The sequence below is a fragment of the Schistocerca nitens genome, chromosome 1, assembly GCF_023898315.1.
Source record: "Schistocerca nitens isolate TAMUIC-IGC-003100 chromosome 1, iqSchNite1.1, whole genome shotgun sequence".
In the NCBI taxonomy this organism is placed as follows: domain Eukaryota; kingdom Metazoa; phylum Arthropoda; class Insecta; order Orthoptera; family Acrididae; genus Schistocerca; species Schistocerca nitens.
The window spans coordinates 310966231-310992945 of NC_064614.1; the positions used below are offsets into that span (position 1 = coordinate 310966231).

At 42.8% G+C, this 26715-nt stretch overlaps 1 protein-coding gene across 1 annotated transcript in view; it reads right to left on the reverse strand.

Moving 5' to 3' along the window:
* LOC126244582 (discoidin domain-containing receptor tyrosine kinase B-like) overlaps positions 1-26715 on the reverse strand; it is a 457485-nt gene that overhangs the window by 216911 nt on the left and 213859 nt on the right. Inside the window, exon 4 of the mRNA XM_049948255.1 lies at positions 20458-20689. Within this exon, the coding sequence (XP_049804212.1) occupies positions 20458-20689 (232 nt within the window). The remainder of the gene's footprint in view (positions 1-20457; positions 20690-26715) is intronic.

Here is a 26715-nt window from a genome sequence, read left to right on the forward strand (position 1 = left end):
TCCAGAATGCTCTTCACATCACAAGACGCATTTTCATCCATAATAATTCCATTATAGGTTTGGAACATAAAGTCCATAAGTGGATACAAGTTGCCTCCAATTAGCCGAACATAAATATTTTTGTTGACAAATTGAGTCCAAGGTTTCGTGGGATTCGCGCAGCTCCCGAACCCTATCGTCAGTTCTTTCCACCTTAAATCGGGTCTCATCTGACCTGGTCACGGTATCCAGTCGGGTAGGGTACAACAGAGATGCTTACGATCGATCATAGAAGAAGCGCTGAAGACGTCGTTCTACTACGAAACGCACTCGCGTGGGTCGTTTGCTGCCACAGACAATTAAGGCAAAATTTCGTCTTACTGTCATAACGGATACATTTGTCGTACGTCCCTCACTGATTTATGCGGTTATTTCACATGCTGTTGCTCGTCTGTTACCGCTGACGCAAACGCCACTGCTCTCGGTCTTTAAGTGAAGTTCAAGTGGCTCGGAGTACTATGGGACTTAACTTCTGAGGTCATCAGTCCCCTAGAACTTAGAATTACTTAAGCCTAACTAACCTAAGGGCATCACACACATCCACGCCCGAGGCAGAATTCGAACCTGCGACCGTAGCTGTAGCGCGATTCCAGACTGTAGCGGCCCAGAACCGCTCGGCCATTACGGCCGGCCTTTACGTGAAGTGACTGCGTTGTCAGTAGTGAGAGGTAGTGCCCAAATTTCATATTGTCGGCACACTCTTGACATTGTGGATCTAGGAATACTGAATTTCCAATGTGGAATGTCCCACGCGTCTCGCTGCAATTACTATTCCTCGTTCAAAGTCTGTTAATGCTCGTCGCGTGGCCATATCTCTTTGGAAACCTTTTCACATGAAATACCTGACGACATACAACAGCTCCGTCAATGCACTGCCCTTCTTTACCTTGCCCAAGAAATACTATCGGCATCCATATGTGTTACGTCGCTTTCCCATGAGCTTCGCCACCTCAGTGTTTGCTCAAATACACTAGTGATCAAAAGTATCCGCACACCTGGCTCAAAATGACTTTCAAGTTCGTGGTGCCCTCCATCGGTAATGCTGGAATTCAATATGGTGTTGTTTCACCCATAGCCTTGATGACAGCTTCCACTCTCGTAGGCATTCGTTCAGTCAGGCTTAGAAGGTGTGTTGTGGAATGGCAGCCCATTCTTCACGCAGTGCTGCACTGAGGAGAGGTATCGATTTCGATCGGTGAGGCCTGGCACGAAGTCGGCGTTCCTTACACCAAGCGAGGCGTCGTTTGGCATTTACCAGCGTGATGTGTGGCTTATAAGCAGTTTTATCACCTCCCACCTAACTGTCATAGTACTTGCAGTGGATCCTGATGCAGTTTGGAATTCCTGTGTGCTGGTCTGGATAGATGTCTGCCTATTACTCATTGCGAACCTTTTCAACTGTCGGCGTTCTCTGCCAGTCAACAGACGAGGTCGGTCTGTACGCTTTTATGCTGTAGGTGTCCCTTCACATATCCACTTCACTATCACATCGGAAACAGTGGATCTAGGGACGTTTAAGAGTGTGGAAATCTCGCGTACAGACGTATGACACAAGTGAAATCACCTGACCACGTTCGAAGTCCTTGAGTTCCGCGTAGCGCCCCATTCTGCTCTCTCACTATATCCAGTGACTACTGAGGTCGCTGATAAGGAGTATCTGGCACTAGGTGGCAGCACAATGCAACCTAATATGAAAAACGTATGTTTCTGGGGGTCCTGATACTTTTGATCACATAGCATATGTCATGAAACTGTCCTTCCGCCCTGCAGGTAGTCCAATTGCGGACGAGAAATAGTTTCCTCTTTCATTCGTAAGAGACAGACAAACTAACTGACAGCACAACACAACCCATTGATATCATGTTTTAAATAAAATAAACTGGATGCTCCACAAAAATTTTAATTTCACTTTACCGGTTTCAATGTATTTATCTATTATCTTCAGAAACTTAACAGAGGCTAAAGCCATAGGCAGGGAGACGCACTGGACGATAAAGATGTCCTACAAAGTATTAGTAACAAAATGTGTACCTTTTGCGATGTGTCACAGTTTGTTGTACTTTAACGAAGATATATGATTCTTCTGTTGCTCAGCTATTGTATATTGAGTGTTAACCATGTTGATAATAGTTTCATGGTGTTCAAGTGCTGTACATAAGATTTTAACAAACTTCTGATATTTTTACGTGTACTTTGTAGGACATTTTACAGCTCGATCTTTACATGACTTTGGTTTAGCTATGCTTTAAGCCGGTATCAAACTTCTGAAAGTGGCCGATTGCTCTGTTGAAACTGGCGAAGTGAAATTAAAATTGTTGTGCAGCTGACGGCTAGTTTTTATTTTGTTGAAAAGGATTCACACCACAGGTGCTGAACAGCAGCTATGCACAAAACATAAAATTATTAATACTAGTCGCAGTGCTCAGACACAAAACATTTGCTGCCTTAATTGTTTCAATTTCTGTCGGTTAAAAAGTACGGAATCCAGCATTTAGTTATTTAAAAAGAATAAAGATAGCGCACACATTTTATTTCGTTGATTTGAAATAAGGATGCAGGGTATGTTTGAAAAAAAAAAAGTCTCTAAGAAGTGGTGTGGTCCGGAGAAAGCATGTTTAGTAAACAAGTGCCTACCCTCAATTCTTTTCTGACAAGGATCTGTGGGTAGCACTTGCTATGCTATGAGAATCGCTTCATCATTCTATACAAAAAAGAGTTTGCTAAAATACGCCTTACCTATTGTCTCAGTGACGCATTTGTTTTTGGTTCAATGAAACAGCTACAAAAAATAAATGTGATTTATCTTCTGTCATTTTAAAAATAAAAGTTTTTAAACAAAAGCGTTTTTCACTCTCAAGTTCAGATAGGTGCTAATTTTGATGACGGTGGGGTGACCGAGAGATGGAGGCGGGGGGTTAGATTAATGGTAATGGTCTCAGAAATGTTGGGGACCACTGCTCTACTGTGTAGCCGCGTCTGGTGACCTTACCTTTCCTGAAGCCATACAAATCGTTATTTAACAGATCATTAATTTTATTTTCCTTCTCATGCATGCATACATCTGAGTCGCACGAGTTATGAACTCATTGTTAAATATTTTTCACAGCTATGTGAGATTGTTATCTTCGGGAAGACGATATTTTTCTGAACGTGTTAGCTTTGATTCTAGTCTCATAGATTTTTTATGACTTGAATAGTCGTTTGGTTACCACTTTCCCCAACGATTTGAAATATTCCAAAAGCTTTATCTATACTTATTGCCTTATTCATTTCGAATGCTCGGTTACACTTTGAGTCCAATACTGGATCCCAGTGTCTTCCAAATCGATTTCCATTTTCTCTTCTTCGACGTCACGAGACCAACCCTCCCCATCGCCGAAACCTTCAGTGTACTATTTCTACTCACCCATTCATTCCACTGTGGACTCTTTCCATCCACTCGCACTTTCCTCTGCATATAATATTTGAACTCCCATTAAACCTTTAATTTTCTCTCTCTTGATGTTAATTTGACTTATGGTTGGTTTGACACTTCTGAATGTTAAACCTGTCCTTCCGACGACAGTTTCCTTTTAGATTTACAACATTTCCACATTTTTGTATCACTTACACTCTGGTGTGTGTGTGTGTGTGTGTGTGTGTGTGTGTATTACGTATTTATTTAGTTCCTGTCTTTCGCTGATCACTTTTGTACTTCCTTCTTTTGTCAATCAGTTGAAGTAGTTCCTTTCCTTCAAAAGATTTCTTTGATGTTACCTTCCTTGTACCAATGGCTCTAAGCACTATGGGACTTAACATCACTTCTTAAACCTAACCAACCTAAGGACATCACACACAGCCATGCCCGAGGCAAGATTCGAATCTGCGACCGTAGCAGCAGCGCGGTTCCAGACTGAAGAGCCAAGAACCGCTCGTCCACCGCGGCCTGCCTTGTACCAATGTCTGTCTGTTCAGAATCTGTGATGACCCTTTTCAGAGATGACCATTCCCATTCAACTGAACTGCCGACTGTGATCCTCGTTAGCGCAGTGTCTACAGCCTCGCATAATTTCAAATCCATCTTATCATTTCTCTGTGCTTCAGTACCCCATTTTTTTCACTACATATTATTCGGAAAGATTGTCTTAAACATCAGTCTACTCAAAATCATAGCTAAATTTTGATGTGAGTCTATATCTGCTTCTGGGTACGTTCAACAATACAGTGTCTGATTTAATAAACTCTGTTCACTTCCCATTCCTCGGGGTTGTTTCCAAGTACACCGACGCATTTGGATAGTGCATTCAGTATTACCATCTGAAATTTATTGCAGAGTTCAATCTTTTTCCTCTCTCATTCCTGCTGTCAATCCTACATTTTCTCGTATCATTATTTTTCATTCTGTGCCCTATTATAGCGTTTCATTCTCCTCTTATATACTGAATGACCAGTTCAATACATTAATATATTTTCTCCATCTCTTCACCTTTTGCTTGTGATATCGGCATGTATACCTCAATAATTATTGTTCTCGTGAGAATAACCATACCACTGAACTGTTCACAGTAATTCCCTTACCCCCCCCCCCCCCCCCCCGATTCACAACAAATCCTATCCCCGTAAAACCAGTTATTGTTGCTGTTGATGTTACGCTACACACAAATAATGACAACTTCTAAAAAAATTAAAATCTTCACATCATCATCACGTTGTTATCATCGTCACCAATGTCCCATCCACTCACTGAGAGAGATTCTGTAGAGAGCTTTGGAATTTAATCCAAGACTTTGCAGTAGAATCTGATTCACACCACGGCTCATCTTTTCAGGACGAAATATTGACGATGAGATACCAATATTTTCAGAACCTAGATTTGAACCAAAGCAACTGCACGAGGGCACGTCAGTGTGTCAGTGACTTCGGCCATGGAGACGGTTCACTTAGTAACTTGAAATCGATCAACTTGGATTAAGATATTCCGTCGCTCAAAAATTCTTGACAGGGTTTGCAGAGACACCTTTATCTATCTGTACTCGATCTTAGAAAATGCTCCAGCGTAATTGATCCACGTTTCCTTTTAGCCACTTGAGATTGATTGCTGAGAAATGGATCCACAATAAATATATGCTAAGAAGCGGCATAATTATACGTGTAGCCCTTTGTGAAAGCTACGAGCTGGATCCACATAGATTAATTGGAGAATACGCGAGTGTGCAATTATACACCCTCTCCCCTCACCACCGCTAGAGAAGTAATGTTACGTTTAATGGTTTAAAAGGATAATTATGAACAAATATTTTATTAAACAAAGAACTCTAGGTTTATACTTCACATTTTTTGTTTTACACCAGGTTCTCGTTCAAAATGGTCGAAAATTACAATTTTTATTGCATTTTTTGAAAAGTATATGTGTGTAGAATGTCGGGACGAAAAGGGTTTTTAATCCAACCTCTACAAAAGTTCCTGGAGCCCACTGTTCGAAGCTGCATCACGGTGGCCTTGGGACGCTCTCAGTCGTAGACGCCCAGGTCAGGCAGAAAACTTGTCGTGCTATGATGGACGTTCACAAAATGATATGTTGCAGTATGCATGCAACATATCAACCGAAGAATCTGACAAACAACGTGAGCAGGCTGCTGAATGCAGCATATCCAGCTCAGCCAGACCAGTTTTTCTCGCCAAGAAGAACGGGCAATTGCTCTCCAGCAGTTGTTAGACTTAGAGGAATGGTTGATATATGGTCTTGGCAGTGCTGACTAACCGTAACAAATGGAAACACTTTTTTGGCAATTTGCGATCAAAATTGGTTAATACGGAACTTCTCGTCCGCCATATTGGATTAGCCATTTAGTATTTTGAAATTCTAATTTCAGATTTGTGTTCAGCGATATCAAAATTATATAGCAACATGTGGTTTTTTAGGCAAATGGAACCAACAGTACATACAAAAATGTTCCCTTAATTTTATAAACATGTTTTTCTCGAGAAACGATTTGCCAAAGTTCGTGCAGCATAAAATAAAAACTGTTCAGCCTATTAACTTCTATCTTTTCTTGGGAGCTTTTCTCTATGACATAGGAAATATGTTATTATTAACTATTTTTGTAAAGCCATAAAGAGTGAACAGAAATCCCCAAAATCGAAAGCAGAGTTCGTGTTCACCCCGTTTCGTTTAATTTAAGGTTATTTCATTGCGGTTGGGTATAAGATCCAATAAATTTAATGTAGTATCTACTGCTGTTATCCATTTTTGATTTCAGATAACTCCTGAGGGGCTGCACTGCACGCTGTCTGCGCACTTCAGATTCGCAGGCCTTGATAAAACCATTACGGGAGCCAATTTCGTCTTTGTATTTAAAATCTAAAATAATGTTCAAAATATGATCAATCATAATCCCAAACAGATCCTTTATATATCTTTTCACTGACTCAATAAAATTTCCAACATCAGCCAATTTTTTGCTCATTTGAATGAGAACCTGGTATTAAGAACAATTAGTGGACTTCGGGTTGAAAGCCTACGATCTGCTGAAGTGATTTATTTAATATTAATATTTTTATGGAGTTTTCAACGATATTTTGATGACGTAGCCCAGGTCTCTACATAATATTCTTTCCACTGAGCATAATGCGTAAACAGTCACTAGTTCTAGTAATATCTTTTCTTTCTGCCCTCCCCCCCCCCCCCCTCATCATTCTATTTCCATCTGAAATAACAACTCGCAGTTCCCTTAGCGTTTTCCGCGTGTTTCTGTAAAACCAGTTCTGTTTTCGGCCTCAAATGCAGAAAAATGACTCACGCGACTGACCAATTAATGACTCCCATTCTCCACTGTCTACATTCAGATAAAAGATTCTGTCCTCTGTGTCAGCGGGTCTTGAAATGAGAGTAAGATAATGCAAAGTAAAATTAATCATAGTAACAGCAATCCTTTTTGCTGTGAATACGGTTACATCATTCATTATCCCCAGGGGAACTGCAATTCGGTAACAATGCCATAAGTAGTAGCTCCAAATCCTATTGAAACAACATAGTCATATCTGAAGACGCCCACTGACGACGATACTCATGCTATAGAGGACAGGACTAAGTTGTGTGGTCTCCACTATATCAGAACTGAAACATCTCATACAGCTAAATTAGCTAACAGATCGTCAGCTAAAGACCCAAAAAAAGATGCGTGACATACAACGGTAGAAAAAGTCGCCCACCATAGAAGAAATAAAGTCATTACACTTGGAGAAAACCTCTGTAAGGTGTTCGTAAATTCTGACAGGCAAGGGCAACATTATAAATCTTTCTAAAATGATTTTACAGGAACTATTTGGTAAATAAATTTCATTTTTGTTTGGTTTATAGTTATCTGTGTCAGGTTCATGACGATGCGCCCATCATTTCGGTAACTTATTGTGATATTTAGAAGGGCCATCGATAGCTGGTGAAACGAGAAATGCTATGGGTTCTAGAACAACGTAACAGAAGAAATTACACATTTATTTTGTAAAGAGATTGTGCTTTTTTAGAAACTACTGACCTTCCTTTTCCTCAGTTAATCACTTAATAAACCACTGTTTCAGAATTCTCTCGCAGTGGTGTCTGCTCAACATGTTAGTGAGCTTGGTGCTGTACTAATTCCGTTGAGTTTTGGCAAAAGAAGCATATTTTAAGATTGCAAAAAGGGCAATGTGAAGGTTTTACTCAAAATTCTCCACTTATGACGCTTGTCCGGAAGTTACAAATCACCGCATTTTCAGCGGAATTCTTTTTAGGTACTAATCGAAGCAGAGGTGTCAATATATCTTTTTCAATGGCCACCTTTGGACGTGGGTGTGGAGGGGTTCCACTTAGTATTTACAAAAAAAGTTAGCGTAGTCTTCAGTTTAGAATAGCACATCCCTAAAGCGCCTGCCCACAAATCCCACCTCTACCACTCTCCGCACACCTGCCCTTCTGACTGCACGTGTACCTGCCACGTTATTCTGCGCCGTCTCTGCTGGGCGACGAGTGGGGATACTGAAATTGAACGACAGCTGGGAGACAGCAATGGAGTGTTGGAGCAGAGAACATCGGGTGATCGTGGTTGAGCAATTCTTTAGAAACAATGATTCTATGGGCACAGTTCAACGTCTTTTCCGTTGAAAGTTTTGTCGGATGTCGAGATGCAGCCCCGGATCTAAACACTGTGGTCCGATGGGTTGCAGGATTTAGAAGTACTGGATACATGACGAACAAGTCTTCTCTATACTGTTCAAACTCCAGAAACTGTAGAGAGAATGGGAACGGCAGTTACTGCTAGTCGGAAACGATTTGCCTGGCGACGAGCTGTATCGCTCGATATTTCACATTGCATGGCGATTTCGATTTTCACCCATACAAAATAATGACTGATCAGCAGCTAAGTGAAACGGCATAATGTGCGCTATTCTTATGGAAGATGCAGATGTCCTAGCATTGATGAGTGATGAAGCCCATTTTCATCTGGATGATTACGTTAACGTACAGAAATGTCGTTAGTGGGCGTTGGAGAACCCACAGGAACTACACCGGAAACCTCTCTCATGTTCAAAACTAACAGTGTTCTCAAAGATAATGATCGTTGTACCTTAGTTTCTTGGAGAGGGAGTTTTGTATCACGCCTGGAAGGTAGCGCGTGGGTCTGCTCCTGAAAACCGAAAGGTTGGCCGAATGAAGGAAGCTTTTAGGAGCAGGTGAGGTAAAACATATCGGTACTGCAAGTAAGTAAAAGTGATTTACTGGTGCACGACTATATACGGAGGCGTACATAACTTTGTACAGATGAGCACGTATGTGAGAAGCCTTAGACCCGTAGTAAGCGCCGGATAGAGTGTGCTGTCGTCGGTATCGGTGTTTTAGTGCCAACCTAAGAACTTGCAACTAAGCCGTGGCATCGTAGCTATCGATACCACAGGGAGGAACCACAGTTACTGCGACATCAGCGCAATATGTCGAAATGATAAACAAGTTTCTTCGTCCAGAACGAGAAAGATGTCGAATGAACATGAGAGAAAAGTGGTTCCAACAGGATGAATCCATAGCTCACATTGTGAGAGCATCCATGGGAGTGGTTCTCAGATGTTTCCAGGACATGTTATTTCATGATACGAAGGTGTTCCTTGGCCCCACGTTCACCCTATCTATCTATCTCTTTACTCCTTTTTGTGGGGCTACTTGATATCAAGACCGTACGTGAGCAAGGCCCGCACAGTTGATGACCTCAAGATTTCCATTCGTCAGGAAATCGACGCTGTGCTGAATGAAATTTTTTAGACAGCCAAGCGTAACTTTCAGGAGAGAATCCCAATCTGGGCCCGGCAAGAAGAACGTCATCTCAACGACGTTATTTTGAGAACTTAATTAAGGTACGCACATATCAAAAATGCAATAAAGTACTCTTTTTTTAAGTAAAACTGGATTTCGGTTATTCAGCACTGAAAACCGGCACGCCGATTCCTAGGCTCCACCCTCTATAAAGGTACACTACTAGAACCTAATTCGTTTATTGCAAGTTACAAAATCATTCATTCTTTCTCCATTCAGTGCTGGAGCATTTCAGTTTTATATAGTTTTCTGAAAACATTCAACTGAATTCCATCTAATGTTTTCAAATGAGACTTTTACAGGAGTCATTTTGTTAAATTTAATATCCAGTAACTAGGTTTAGAAAGCATGCAAGGTGTAAGTGGAATAGGCCACTAAATTTATTACATTATCGAAATGCTGAATAGCTCCCAATAAATAGCCCAATAATTACTCGAGACTCAGTTTGGAAAAAAAAATCGAAAAACTGTTTCCAGTACTAGGGAGAAAATAAAATGTTGTGGAGCACATAGTTGTACGCAATAAAAAGTATTGTTCTGTATGTGTTACGTAGCGAATAAATGGACAATGCATAAAAATTAATGAAACGTAGGATTTAACCCACTCACTTGTAGGGAGTTGATAAAATTATGTCTCTACTGGAGCAAAAACAGAATTATTATTTTTGCTTTGCTGAAAAATCTTTGACTTTTTGGGGGGTAAAGGTATTTTCACTGGTACCAATCGTTCCAGAACGAGATTCCGCTGTCCGTTTCTGTTCATGGTCCGTTGGCTTCGGTTCTTTGATTCCATAAATGCGCAGCGAGACGCAAAAATCCGAAATACCGTTGCACTGCGAGCAGCTGCATTCACAGGAAGCAGAATGTCCGGCGCGGAGCCGTGTGGGCTGATAAAAGCGATTCAAAGCGCCCCAGTCGAACGATCTGGGCTGCACGCGGATATGGCTATGTCAAAGCGCAACGAACGATGACCTCAAGCACTTGTTCCTCATTCATTGGTAACAATAACTTACGAAATAGTCAACCGCTTCCCTTGAACGCCGTTTCGGCCGCTGCCCACTACAGGGACTTAATGACAGTTATCGACTTTCTTCTATAGCATGAAGTGTGAAACAGCTTATGAGCACATCAGATACAAATTTGACTGTAGACATGGCCATATATTGGAATCGACTGCTCTTATCGACCCGTTACGTGTGTGAGAATAAACTTTCCGTATTTGGTAGTGCACGTGTATATCATTTACAGCCAGGTCAACATCGTAATGTCCTCTTCATTTTGAGATATCATTCAGTGAATGATGTGACGCGGTTCTGTGGTTCCAGTCGCCTATCCGGTCACCAATTTAGTTTTCCATGATTACTCCAAATCTCTTAAGGCAAGTGCCTGGTTAGTTCCATTGACATTCCAGTTCAACCTTGAGCTCCGTCTGTAATAATTTCATCTTCGATGGGACGTCAAACACTTCCTTCCTTCCTTTTTTCAGTATCGCATGAGCAACAATACAGGCAGAGTGGCGATTTATACAGAAACAAAAGCAAATTTATGTGGAATATTTGAGAACTGGCAGAATAGGCAAAAAGACATAATGACACTATATTCCTGGAAACAAGAAAGGAGTGATATATTGGGCTACTGAAAACTATATTATTAATTTGATTCTGGCCGCGCGGTGTAGCCGCGTAGTCTTAGGCGTCTTGTCACGGTCCGCGTGGCTTCCCCCGTCGGAGGTTCGAGTCCTTCCTCTGGCATGGATGTGTGTCGTCCTTAGCATAAATTCATTTAAGTTAGATTAAGCAGTGCGTAAGCGGAGGGACCGATGACCTCAGCAGTTTGGTCCCATAATACCTTACCACAAATTTCATTTTTTTTTTTCAAACTGGCCTCTGAGTGTATAAGAAGACAACTGTCATCTCGTCGTGTGACCAGAAAAGCACAGTGTCTATTCTACTGGCTATTTATTAAGTCGTTATACCAGTGCAGTACAATACAGTGCATAACGTGCTGTGATGCGACCATCATTAGACAAGGTGTTGGAGGTGGTCCCATGGGCCTTTAAGAATGCGCCAACATGACACAGCAGCATGGCATGTACACGTTGAAATGTGGCGGTATCCTGCAACCAAATGGCGTCACATGCATCATGAATGCGTTATTACAGTGTCTGCATGTCCGCGATGAGCTTCGCACACTTGACTTCTTTCAGGTGCCGCCACAGGCAGATAACTTAAGGGTGGAGTGAGGTGTGGGATGAGACCATCTCGTCCGATCCATCGGCCGGGATAGATGTTGTTGAGTAGCCTCCGCAAGGAAATGCGGAAGTGAGCTGTACCACCATGGCCATTCATACCATCAAAGTCACATCTCTCAGTAGGGGACATAGAAAGTGCAGATAAGCCTTGACTGTAAGTTGTTGTGAAAGGATGACTGATCCCACAAGGCGGTCTCCAATAATCCGTTGTGAAATCTGACGATATAGTCCGTCATCAAAGTAGCCTCTTCTATGAATAGGACAGACAACGGGAATTCCTGCACCTTGCTGACCTGGACAATAAACCAGAGCCAAGACCATCAGCCATAAGGCCTGCAAACTCGGTAAGTGGTATGGGTAGTGTGATTCATATTATGCTGGCAGACCACCTACCGTTTGGTGATACTGGTGTCGTATTTTACAGTATACAGTACATGTTAGTCCTAGATCTGTTTATGCACCGACCGTACAAGCCTTTCTTGGTTACCCATACCCTTAATCGAGCGTGTTTGACACAAACGACGACTCACTTACAAGTAGTTCGTGGTGCGGTGGAAATACTTTTCAGGTTACAGTCGTGCTGCCCACCCGCCCACTGCCATTTCCATGTCGTTATGCGAAGACTATGTAGGCTTGTTTCTAGTTGGTACAACGGACCATCGTGACTCAGTTCTACAGTACACGACACACGTCCACACCAGAGTGAGTGAACAATAGCAGTGAAGTGGATGGTTATTATTACTGATATGCGAGCGAGTCCCCGTCGTTGGCAAAATTACTGCCCTCTTTAGAGTGGAACTAAAACACTAGCACAGATAGTACATTCCCACTTGCGTGGTGTGTTCCGTTTCTTCATTCACTGAAATCTAGAGTGCAAGAGATCTTTTGCCTCCAACTTTAAGTGGCTGTACCTCCCTTGTAATGAATTTCCCTCCATACGTCAATTTTTTGCTCTTTATTCTCTCAGGGATCTTTTCATGGAACCGGTTTTACAACATTACCCTTTATGTTACTGGAGTCTAATTAAAATTTATTCAGAAAATATTTTCCCATATATATGTGAAGAATACATTAATGTGTAAAAATCTAGAAATGTATGAACATCCGAGTGGGGCGGGAGGAGTTATCGCGATATATCATACTGACGAAACTTTGAAATTATGCGTTCCAGGCGTAATAGCTGAAAAGAGGCATTATATCACACATTAAGATCATATAAAAAGATTGTACCAGTGTAAATTCTCCATCATTCACTAGTGAAGTAAACCATCTTGGAGACACAGTGTAATATTTCAGCACTATTGCAATGTTGTTTTCGCTCGGATTATCGATAACACTCAGATGACTGTTACGTCAAATTATCACGGATTATCTGTCTCGTCTTCTGTGGTGGTTGTTTTACGTATTGGTGTTTATATGTTATGAATAGTTGGAGTTAGTGTTATTCTGCCTTCTTGACAACTGGAGCCGGCCGGAGTGGCCGAGCGGTTCAAGGCGCTACAGTCTGGAACCGCGCGACCGCTACTGTGGCAGGTTCGAATCCTGCCTCGGGCCTGGAAGTGTGTGATGTCCTTAGGTTAGTTAGGTTTAAGTATTTCTAAGTTCTAGGGGACTGATGACCTCAGAAGTTAAGTCCCATAGTGCTTAGAGCCATTTGAACCATTTGACAACTGGAATATTAATTACGTCTGTGACTCAGTTGTAGTATTTCTCGCAGTTAGTTTGCCGACAGGATGTTATTATGTTAAAAGATACCACAAGCAATATTTATTCTGAAAATGTGGCTGCATGAAGGGAATCTCGAAGTTACTGTAAAGGGCGGATCAAAAGAAAATGAATAGATGTATCTTTACTCAATTATGGTTCTGTATCGAAAAGACAGATTACTTTCACTGCGCCAGTGTTCCCCTACAAAATTCGCATAAAAACATTGATTTTTCCGCTTCGTGAATATAGGAGTTGGTCCATGTAAAATTTTACAACACTTTTAAGTAGTATTTGATTAGATTTCGGCTAAATACTACGTGGAACTTACACGTTTTCGTGCCTCGTGACAAAATGGCTTCTTACACTACCAAGTAATAAAAGGGAAGAGAGTGATCGTTCTGCAAAAGAAGCAGAGATTGAAATTACATTCGCAGATCATATTAACTGATTACAGTCTTTGTTATTTTTCTGCGGTAATATTTATTTCGTTACGATGTCAGTTTTGTTGTATTTGCGAAGTTATTCAATATCATTTTTATCACATTATGTGGCGTACCGCCACATTTCGAAGTATTTATAAATCATAAACCATGTTTCTCGTCAGATAATGAGTTCAAATGGCTCTGAGCATTATGGGACTTAACTTCTGAGGTCATTAGTGCCCTAGAACTTAGAACTACTTAAACCTAACTAATCTAAGAACAGCATACACGTACATGCCCGAAGCAGGATTTTAACCTGCGACCGTAGCGGTCGCGCGGTTCCAGATTTTAGCGCCTAGAACCGCTCGGCCACTACGGCCGGCGAAGATAATGAGTGATCTAGCAATATTTCACTGCTGGCCGAAGAGAGAGTTTTGCGGTATATGTACAAATATGATGGTGTACTTCATATTGTGACTGTTCACCGGTTGTTGCTAATGATCATGTAGCTGAAGCAACAAAGGTGATATTTGTTGAAAGCACTTAACCAGAGTGTCACATACGGAAGAAATATACGAGGGATATTCAATAATTGAAGAAGCAAAGTGATGTAGAAACGAATCAGTTTGTACGAGGAATTTCGTACTATCATGATTTCAGTTTTGCACTAGTGATATTAGTTGAGAACAGGTAACAGCTAACGGATTAAAACTGTTTTGTTTATAGCCACAATACTGCATTTAACAATGGCATGTCAACTTGAAACATTAGTAGGACAGTGTTCAGTATCTTGCTTTCTGAAGATGAAAAATCGGCTGAAATATTTTCTCGAATGATTTTACTGTATGGTAAAGTTATATGACCGAGGAAATTTATCAGTGGATAGAGCAGTTCACAAACAGTCCAACCTCAGTGACTGACGAGCTACGTCCTTTCCAGCCAGTTGCAGTGTCAACCCCTTTTCTTGAAACTAACATTTGCGACATTATTCTTGAACATAGATGTTTTACGGTTGGACATATAGGAAAAAGAGTTGCTGTAACTGTTGACACAGTTCTTAGAGTTATCAATAACAACGCGAGAAAACAAGAGATTGAGTTTGTACATGGTTGAAACGACGCTGTGAAAGGTAAGGTAAGCTTTTCTAACGACATTTTAACGTTTGTTGAAGCTACACAATTTTGAACCTGAGTCCGAAAGACAAATCGTGGAATGAAAGAATCGGAGGGACAGTTGGTTGAACAACAAAACAAAGTCTTCTTTGCATCAGGTATAAACAAACTAGTCCATTGTTGGTACAGGTGTATTACTATGGTGTGGATTATGTTGTGAGCTAGTCAAATTCTCATTTTGCAAAAATACGCTGTTTTCTTCAACACCCATCTGTCTCTGTAATTACCGAATGTCCCTCGTACTTCATATCACAAATTATGTACATGTCAGTACAAACATAACAGAATTGAGAGAACTGTACATCATCTCCCACTGTGCGAATTTTGTGTAAGCTCAAACCTTCGCTTCCTGACAACAGTGCCTCTAACAATCATGGATGGCGCGAAAGAGGGCATGCATTTGTTTGTAGGCAATCTCCCTTCACGTAAACTCTTTGCTAATAAAAAAAAAATAAAAAAAACATCAACAATGGCCGTCGGAGAACTGTGATGAACGAATGGCAGACGAACAACATACAGTACCAGACGAGCTGGATGAGAGAGGTATGAAGTGAACGTGTAGGGTATACTACATTCTTGCATCTAATTTGTCGTATTTGGGTGTGCTTTCTTCTTCTGAGACGTGGGATGTGCACATTAGTATACGAACGGAAAAATCTGGTACCTGAAACCCCTCTTATGTTTCGGTTGATGTTTCCGTTTTCCCACTGAAGAAAAGATTGCATATTTTATTCAGTGGCTCTCTCGCCATTCACATTATGAATTTTGGCGTTATGCCAGTAGAACTGGATGTCAGATTGCCCTTACGGAATTGTATCTGTCACCTTCTGTGAGCATCACAATAGGACGGGTTTATGGCGGAACAGTTCTCAAACAACGTATAAAGTTCTACACGAATTAATTTTGACATTTCTATTGCAACACACAGTTGGCGTAACGGGAGAAAGACCGTGATACAATAACGCTAAATTGCCTGAAAATTAAAATATGCTGAGATATTGCCACTACTTATGTTCCTGCAGCGAAGCAACACACGTTTGTTTCAAATTTTTCATCAACATATTAAATGCGGAATTCAAATTAGCTAATATTTTGACTGGACGTGGGCACGAATTTACCATTACGAAACCACACAACCAACAAAAATTGTGTACAATTATTTCCTCCAAAATACTGCGCACAAAAAACGAATCAAAGAGAGCCGGAAAACTTCTTAATACACTTTTCACAAAATGTAATATAAATCACCACAAGTCTTTGCAGCTCTGATCCATAACGCTGATTTCCTCACGACATAGTAATAGCAGAGGAAATGAAACGTAGCAGCGACACGAAAAGAAGCATATTCACTTTTCCATTCGTGTCACCACAATCACAATGCAGTCACACAATCGCAACAATACCACATCGATCATAAATGATTTGAACAATGCTAACTACGTACGTACAATGTAGTAGCTAAAAATACATCGCGATTTCACAGCGACAGTTGTGAGGTACAATACAGTATAACTTTTTATATAATTTAAGACAGTAATTATGTAATTTGATTTTAAGTAATTTTGCTGTGATCAAATACTAATATGACGATGGTCCATGTTTGCGATTTTAACTCAAGACAAATGAAAAGATTTGAGTTTGGGATGAAATTCTAATGTGGGAGAAAGCACAGTGAGTAATATCACGGTCACTTAATCGCTATGCAATTCCAGTTTAATGGTAGGGGCATATTCCCCACACTTACAGTCCTACTGTTATTGCTCGTCATGAACTGCTGGGCACTCCGTCACACACCCTTCGCATTCCTCCTAGCCGCTCTCCTACTGTCGCCACGTCACTATCACGCAAAAAACAGTGACTACAAAAGAGCTGCAATGCCCATTGACTTCTCGGGAAATGATTTTACAAAGAATTTCAGCATAAACGATTCCATTAAATTAAAATGTTTCCATGACGAAAGATTCTTTAAGTATAAACATTAAACAATAAATGAATATGATATTTATAGAAATTTAATTTTACATCTTTCATCTACTTATATGACCAGCCGATAAGTGGCATCACAGACGTGTCTACTTGTGTATATGCGCAGCCGACAGAGCTAACACAGTTCGGAAAAAAATATCTATGTGTTTAGTATTACAGGGTGCAGCTAGTTTCAAAATCGTTTTGCTTTTTAAGACATTAGAAACGGCGTCAATTTGTCAATTGCAGTATGAAGCATTCGTGGTTTCCGGATATTCGAAGTTCTTCAATAAGTGTCCATACAGTCTACACAACACCATCCTGAAGACACTCGACCATCTACAGTCCTATAGAATACAATCGTTATGGCTGTCTCACACAGGCAGGTTCTCGTTTACGTCTGGAATACATCACTATAATCATCCCCCTCCATCCATGCGCCATGAAACAGCTGCTTTGTTGAAATAGTATTATTTCACTCCTACTAACGTCGTTCAGTTAACCCAGATGCCAATATTAAGTAATATGATAATAACTGAGATATTTAAATATCATATTAAGTTATTGCTGAACCAATTTGTATCCCTGTGTAACAACTCGTTTACAACTTTGTATTTTTGACTAGAGTGGTCCAATGAAGGCCATAAAATAAATAATAGAAAAATAAAAAACTGAGATATTTATAAGTCACTATTTCGATGAAAGTAAGAATACTATAAGCGTTTGTCTCATTTCTCATGTAGAGATATTACAATAATTCGAAGTAACTTCAGTGATTTATCAGAAATTTTACGGGTGTTCCAGAGAAAATGTAAAATTCCTTTTTGTTTTCGCGAGGTGCGCTAAAAGTAATAAATATTCTGTATTCGGAGTGGGTCTGTAAACATACAATGTACTCAATATCTTTCACCATTCCATTTCGCTTCAGAGTTCGGGAGGTACACCGCCATTTCTGTATCGGTCACCTCCATCCGGCAAGTAACTGCGGTTCATCGAGCGCAGGCCACTCCAGCTGGTAGCTGTGTTATCTCATTCTGGAAAAACTGCATAATTCATTCAGTGAAGAAAGGCCAAAACAACGATTTGCACTCAGATCATTCTTCTTTGAGGACTGTACGGAAAGTTGTGCATTATTCAGCAGGTTACAAAGACTGTGTGATCAAAAGTATCCAGACACCCCCAAAAACATACGTTTTTCATATTAGTTGCATCGTGTTGCCACCTACTGCCAGGTACTCCATATCAGCGCCCTCAATTGTCACTGGACATAGTGAAAGAACAGAATGGGGCGCTCCGCGGAGCTCACGGACTTCGAACGTGGTCGGGTGATTGAGTGTTACTTGTGTCATACGTCTGTACGCGAGATTTCCACACTTTTAAGCATCCCTAGGTCCACTCTTTCCGATTTGATAGTGAAGTGGAAACGTGAAGGGGCACGTACAGCACAAAAGCGTACAGGCTGGCATCGTCTGTAGACTGACAGAGACGGCTCACAGTTGGAGAGGGTCGTACTGTGTAATAGGCAGACATCTCTCCAAACCATCACACAGGAATTCCAAACTGCAACAGGAACCACTGCAAGTACTATGACTGTTAGGCGGGAGGTGAGAAAACTTGGATTTCATGGTCGAGCGGCTGCTCATAAGCCACACATCACGCCGGTAAATGCCAAACGCCGCTTCGCTTGGTGTAAAGACCGTAAACATTGGACGATTGAACAGTGGAAAAACGTTGTGTGGAGTGACGAATCACGGTACACAATGTGGCGATCCGATGGCAGGGTGTGGGTATGGCGAACGCCCGGTGAACGTCATCTGCCAGCGTGTGTAGTGCCAACAGTAAAATTCTGAGGCGGTGGTATTATGGTGTGGTCGTGTTTTACATGGAGGGGTTTGCACCCCTTGTTGTTTTGCGTGGCTCTATCACAGCAGAGGCCTACATTGATGTTTTAAGCACCTTCCTGCTTCTCACTGTTGAAGAGCAATTCGTGGATGACGATTGCATCTTTCAACACGACCGAGCACCTGTTCATAATGCACGGCCTATGGCGGAGTGGTCTGGCCAGCACAGAGACCTGACCTGAATCCTATAGAACACCTTCGGAATGTTTCGGAACGCCGACTTCGTGCCAGGCCTCACCAACCGACATCGATGCCTCTCCTCAGTGCAGCAGTCCGTGAAGAATAGGCTGCCATTCCACAAGAAACCTTCCAGCACCTGATTGAATGTATGCCTGCGAAAGTGGAAGTTGTCATCAAGGCTAAGGGTGGGCCAACACCATATTGAATTCCAGCGTTACCGATGGAGGGTGACGCGAACTTGTAAGTTACTTTTAGCCAGGTGTTCGGATACTTTTGAGCACACAGTGCATATAATGGGACAGAAAAATTGAGGAGTCCCATGTTCTGCGCTCATAGGTAGCACACGTCGCCTAGTACACGTCCACAGCAACGCTCGGGGGGGCTACAGCACCAAGTTCGGCACCTGACGATGGGCTTATGAGAGACCGAAACCGGCCGTGTGATAATAAAAGAACTTTACAAGTGAAGCGATGTTTTCAACCTCTGCTAAACTGAAAGGTTACTTCGTGGCTAAAGTCCCGTTGTTTATACGGCGGTGCCTCGCACCAGTGTTCTTCGTATTTTCTTATTGTCTATTAACGACTGCGTTAACTCCGAGCAGATTCGCATATTCACCTCTTTACCCGTATCTAATATTTATCTAATATTCTTTCATTCTCATATTTTGCGATCTTCATCGCTCTTCTGTCCATGTTGTTTTCGTCCAGGGTCTTATTCTGCCCTGGAAACCTATAAAATCCGAAATTTTTTATTTGAAAGAAATGCTACTTTGGTGCGTTTATTGTATTCTCTATTGTTCTAGATCCCTTTGTAGCTCTTGGCTGTAACGTATTTTGTTATCTTCTTCAAAAGAACCGACAATATTTATTATTTCTGTACTTCCTTCAGTTTATAAATGTTCTAATCACTATTCTTTAGCCGACCGCGGTGGCCGAGCGGGTCTAGGCGCATCAGTCCGGAAGCGCGCGACTGCTAAGGTCGCAGGTTCGAATCCTGCCTGGGGCGTGGATGTGTGTGATGTCCTTAGGTTAGTTAGGTTTAAGTAGTTCTAGGGGACTGATGACATCAGATGTTAAATCCCATAGTGCTCAGAGCCATTTGAACCATTTGAACTATTCTTTACACTATTCATTGACTCGTTCCGTGGGTAAGTAACTGTGATGGTAAAAATATATGTAATACATTGTAGGTTTAAAGGCCGCTGTTTACATCATTTAAAACTTTCGCAGAGCGGACATGATGGTTAAAAGAGTCATTCAATGGTTTTTCGTCCTGATCTGCAGAAAAATCTTCAGAGATGATCAGCAGATCCACTTGTTGGTTCATCTCTGACCATGTCTCCCGCAAGTGGGGACGAAACGTTATTGAATGGTTTTATATACCCACCGAGGCCTCTCGGTACGTAAGTTTTTGCTGAAATAAGTCAGCAGCGGCTTAGAACTTAGCTTTGGCCTTAAAAATCCACCTGTGCTTTGGTCAGAGTTGGCGAGCGCGCGCCTCACCTGCTTGCCGTCCCAGCGGCGGTAGGTCCTCCAGTCGCGCAGGCCGGGCCGCCAGTATTCGACGGAGTACTCCTCGGCATACTCCTGGCCGCGCGCGTGGTCGTAGCGGCCCTGCGTGTGCACCGCCGTCACCACGTGCACGCCGGCCAGCGCCACCGACAGCCACTCGCGCACCCCGCGCGACACCTGCGACTTGGGGCACCACGCGCCGCCGCCGCGCTCGCTGCGCAACCTGCCGCGGGCACAGAGACAGTCTGGAGGTCACTTCCGCACTGGTATGAACTCGTCAAATTGACAATGACACACAGATGTATATGCAAGGAAACCTTACAGATTGACCCTCAATCTACACAGCAGGGAAAAAGAAAGTTCACCTGAAAAGAAGACATCGATTTTGATCTGATGACGCTATGTGCCATCTGTGGGATACTAAATGTACTGATAATGGTTTCAATGTCGTCCACGAACAGATAGTGTAGTGGCATAGCTACCATAGCGCAATTTGTGTATACACATTAATAGGGGATACTCATAGTGTGGTGCAGATGTGTGAAGCAAGTAGGTAACCACGCTATGGAGACGCACTCGTGCTTCCTACAGCCAACTAAGCGAGTTTGAAATGGTTAGGATTGTGGACTTGTGGGATGGTCCTTTCGGAGAATTGACACATTAGATGGATAAGCTATGTCACATGTGCAAGAATACTGATATCAGTAGTCACGTGAGCATTCTCACACCCGAAAAGTGAGATACGGAACGTCCACGCAACAGAGACTGAAACGACAGCAGTGGCAGATCGTGCAGCTAGCAAAGCACACATAAGAGGGCTTATGAGCGCAAACGTGCCAACACGAACGGCTCCGAACCGTTTATTAGCAGTGGGACTATGGGCACGCGCACCTCTAGCCCGTCTTCCACTCACGCCTTAGCATCGGTGTCGCCAGAGGATAACTTGAAAGATGGAATGGCGCGCAGTGGTCTTCAGCGATGAAAGCAGATTCCGACTGCAAGCAAGTGATGGTCGTTTAGGCATACGACGTAGGTCTGGTGAGCGCTATCTCTTAGAGTGTTTTCGTCCAAGACGCACTGGCCCCATCCCAGGTCTTATTGTCTAGTGTGGGGTGGGGTGGGGGGGGGGAGGGGTAGTTCAGTAAGCTACAACTCTCTATCATCTTTGATGTGCTTGGAGGGGACGCTAAACAGCCCTCTGTACGTGCAGAATGTTGTTAGACCCCATCTTTTGCCGTTCTTGCAACTGGAAGGTGATGTGCTTCTATTTCTAAAGTATAATGCACGCCTAGACACTGCCCGTGAAACTCAACGTTTTCTACAGACGTGGAGCAACTTGACTGGCCAGCACGATCTCCAGATTTGTCTACAGTCGAGCACCTGTGGGATGTGTTGGGACGGGAAGTGATTCGTGCGACTCGTCAGTTTACAACTCTTAGAGAACTACGTGAGTAGGTTGAGCAGCCCAGGACAGTATTCCCCGTATTTACGATAGACTAGATGCCACAATTAGCATCTGTATTGCCGCCAGTTGAGCCCACACCACGTATGTACTTCAGAACCGCTTGTACTATTGACCTGTAGTCGTAATCATTTCATGTACTATGTATGCACTTTTGCAACAAAACGCGTGTACCAATTTTTTTCCGGCAGAGTATTTGACACTACCTATTTGGCTGAAATGTTTTAAACTATTGTGCGATTCGTGCATGTAATTTAGCTCACTTTTGCAAAACAGAACGACGTAATTAAATATCAGAAATTCTCGAAAAAATCGCGTTTTAAAATGAGCAAGATAAGTAGTTATGTAAAGAAGAGCCATTGTGTTAATAAAGCTATCAATAGAGGAGTCTGTTCTTAGCGACCGACGTCTGAGGAATTGCTACACGGTGAGGTGTTCTGCAGCGGACGTTTTTTGTTTTGCGGTGAGTATGAGTGCCTTTCACGGCGTATCTCTACAGGGTGTCCGTAGAGGAATTTATAGTATTCAGTTATATGACAGGAACGTTCGTTTGAAGAAAATAACTTCATGTAGACATACGCCATCCTCCGAATAATTTCCGATATAGAACGCGTTTGATGTACATTTGTTTCTCGTTAAGTGCAGCTCAAATATGCATCTTACCCACAAAAACTCTTTGACTAATTCTACCTACCTCGCTGCTTTCTATCTCATTGTTCGGGATGTCTTACAGTCATTAAACTAGCCCACTGAACACGTAGTTGCCCATGGCGCGTTCTGAGTGAAGTAGTGCTTGTGACTAAGAGTGCGTCAGAGAGAAGCATCGTTAACTGTGTTTGGACATGCGCTGGCTAAAATGCCACACATCCATACTAATGAAGAACATGCAGATATGGAGTAAGTTCAAAGCTTCAGCGATTATAGTGCTCTTGCTGGTACCGAAGAATACCGTCGGTGCTTCCCGAAACGTCGAATTCCTGATAGTAAAGCGTTTAAACGAGTTTCAGCACATTTCTTTGATGTTCCCATATTTTTACTGAACGTGTGGTTCAAAAGCAGATGCAAGTATAGCAACACATTGTTAATATGGTGCAGCGTAATCCTACTACCAGTGCACGACGAATGTCGCACCCATCAGCGTCGCACTAATTGTGTTTGGGGTACATTATATTCGAAAAACTTGTGCCATTTCACATACGGCGGGTCCATAAGCTTCACATTGGCGACAATGCCATATGACTTGAATTACCGGTATATCACTGGTTAAATCAAAGTCATCATTTGCGTCTATTAATACTATTCACTGGCAAAAACCAGCTTCACATGGAACTGAATCATCATTCACGTAGCACTGATCATCTAATAATCACCCACTACAGTGCAAACGAATTTCCAAGTTCGTTTGAGTACGTTCCTTTGGCCACATGGACTGAATTTGCTCCTGGCATAACGGAGGCCCTCAAATTTTCCAAAAAAATATACGAGGGAACATTTCAAACACACTAAAACTAATCACTTGACTGGTCGTTGTAGCACAATTTAAAGGCAACCAATCGTCAGATCTTAGGCAATTAGATTTTTGTTCATGGAGTTGGATGAAGTATCAAGTATACAAACGAAACGATACTAAGCGATATGAACTGCTTTGTCGCATCATAGAAGCTCCTGCCCTCACTAGCGAACGTGCAGAAGAACTCGAACAAGAAATACACTCCTGGAAATTGAAATAAGAACACCGTGAATTCATTGTCCCAGGAAGGGGAAACTTTATTGACACATTCCTGGGGTCAGATACATCACATGATCACACTGACAGAACCACAGGCACATAGACACAGGCAACAGAGCATGCACAATGTCGGCTCTAGTACAGTGTATATCCACCTTTCGCAGCAATGCAGGCTGCTATTCTCCCATGGAGACGATCGTAGAGATGCTGGATGTAGTCCTGTGGAACGGCTTGCCATGCCATTTCCACCTGGCGCCTCAGTTGGACCAGCGTTCGTGCTGGACGTGCAGACCGCGTGAGACGACGCTTCATCCAGTCCCAAACATGCTCAATGGGGGACAGATCCGGAGATCTTGCTGGCCAGGGTAGTTGACTTACACCTTCTAGAGCACGTTGGGTGGCACGGGATACATGCGGACGTGCATTGTCCTGTTGGAACAGTAAGTTCCCTTGCCGGTCTAGGAATGGTAGAACGATGGGTTCGATGACGGTTTGGATGTACCGTGCACTATTCAGTGTCGCCTCGACGACCACCAGTGGTGTACGGACAGTGTAGGAGATCGCTCCCCACACCATGATGCCGGGTGTTGGCCCTGTGTGCCTCGGTCGTATGCAGTCCTGGTTGTGGCGCTCACCTGCACGGCGCCAAACACGCATACGACCATCATTGGCACCAAGGCAGAAGCGACTCTCATCGCTGAAGACGACACGTCTCCATTCGTCCCTCCATTCACGCCTGTCGCGACACCACTGGAGGCGGGCTGCACGATGTTGGGGCGTGAGCGGAAGACGGCCTAACGGTGTGCGGGACCGTATCCCAGCTTCATGGAGACGGTTGCGAATGGTCCTCGCCGATACCCCAGGAGCAACAGTGTCCCTAATTTGCTGGGAAGTGGCGGTGCGGTCCCCTACGGCACTGCGTAGGATCCTACGGTCTTAGCGTGCATCCGTGCGTCGCTGCGGTCCGGTCCCAGGTCGACGGGCACGTGCACCTTCCGCCGACCACTGGCGACAACATCGATGTACTGTGGAGACCTCACGCCCCACGTGTTGAGCAATTCGGCGGTACGTCCACCCGGCCTCCCGCATGCCCACTATACGCCCTCGCTCAAAGTCCGTCAACTGCACATACGGTTCACGTCCACGCTGTCGCGGCATGCTACCAGTGTTAAAGACTGCGATGGAGCTCCGTATGCCACGGCAAACTGGCTGACACTGACGGCGGCGGTGCACAAATGCTGCGCAGCTAGCGCCATTCGACGGCCAACACCGCGGTTCCTGGTGTGTCCGCTGTGCCGTGCGTGTGATCATTGCTTGTACAGCCCTCGCGCAGTGTCCGGAGCAAGTATGGTGGGTCTGACACACCGGTGTCAATGTGTTCTTTTTTCCATTTCCAGGAGTGTAGTTGTAAGCAAAGCGGAAGGTGTGTCAGCTGCTCGAGCCAAAGGGATGAATAAAGACACTGTGAAAGCGTATTTCAAGCTTCTTGCAACTGTCATGCGCGAAAACGAATGGTTTGGCAAACCAGGCCACATCTACAATATGGATGAAACTGGGCTGCAGCTGAACAACAAACCTGGCAGTATTTTAGCAATTAAAGGTTCAAGAAACGTTGCGTCAGTCACATCTGGTCAGAAAGGAGAGACAATCTATGTACTGTGTTTGTCAATGGCGAAGGAACATTTCTTCCACCCTTTTCGATAATGAAGGGGAATAATCTAAAGCAGGAATTTATGGATGGAATGCCACCTGGTGCAACTGCAAGAGTGTCTAAACAATCTGCATATGTAAACAGTTCCATTTTCATGGATTGGCAAAAAGACCATTTCACTCCCAGGAAACCAGCAGGAAAAGTACTGTTAATACTTGATGGATACATGTCTCACACAAGCTCTTTGGAAACTTTAGAGTTTGCAGAGGAACAAGGGATTATTTTAATGAGTCTACCTCCACATACATCCCACTGGTTGCAACCGTTGGATCGAAGATTTATCAAATCACTGAAAAACTTTTTTTACAAAGCTTGCAACAATTTCTTGATAAATAATCCAGAGAGGAAAATAAACCGTCTTCAGTTTGAAAAACTACTAAATTCAGCGTGGACTAAATCATCTACCGTCAAAAATGGTACAAATGACTTCAAGGTATGCGGAATAATGCCACTGAGTATGTCTACAATCCCTGACTATGCTTTTTTGTCGGAAGTTGAGTCAGTGCCAACAAATATAGGAGCTGAATCTAGCACTCAAGCCAACCAACCAGTTAACAGCTCATCAACAAACCTAGCGACCCCAAGCACGTCAAAAGAACTGAGTTACTCCACCGACACAACTTCAAGAACCACTCCTACGAAATCCGAGACTTCCACGATTATCACTTCAAAACTGAGCACTCCGATGTCTAAGCAAACACCGACAAGGCTTTTGGAAGAAATATCACCTGTTCCCTCTATTAACAAAAAACCGAATTTCAAGAGGAACACAACAACTGTCTCCAAAGTGCTAAACTCTGCTGAAAATATTAAAAGTGTAAAGGTAAAGAGGGATGAGGAAAGAAAAGCATCAGAAAAAAGGGAACAAAAACTACCAAGAACGCAGAGCACTAGGGAGGAGAAAAAGAGACCCAAAAAACAAAAAACAAAAAAACAAAAATGCTGCTAACAGTCCACCATGTTCATCAGATGCAGAAAGCTGCAACACTGAAGAATTTGTAGAAGATTCTGAAAATAGCTTTGACGTATGGGATGAAGATAAATGTCTGGGCTGTGGTGAAATCTATTACGAAACCAACAAAAAAAACTATTGGATTGCCGCGCGGGATTAGCCGAGTGGTCTTCGGCGCTACAATCATGGATTGTGCGACTGGTCCCGGCGGAGGTTCGAGTCCTCCCTCGGGCATGGGTGTGTGTGTTTGTCCTTAGGATAATTTAGGTTAAGTACTGTGTAAGCTTAGGGACTGATGACCTTAGCAGTTAAGTCACATAAGATGTGTAATAGCTGTGGTAGGAGAAAAATATCCTAAAGTTTGCACAAAATCTACAAATCTATGAAAATCCAGT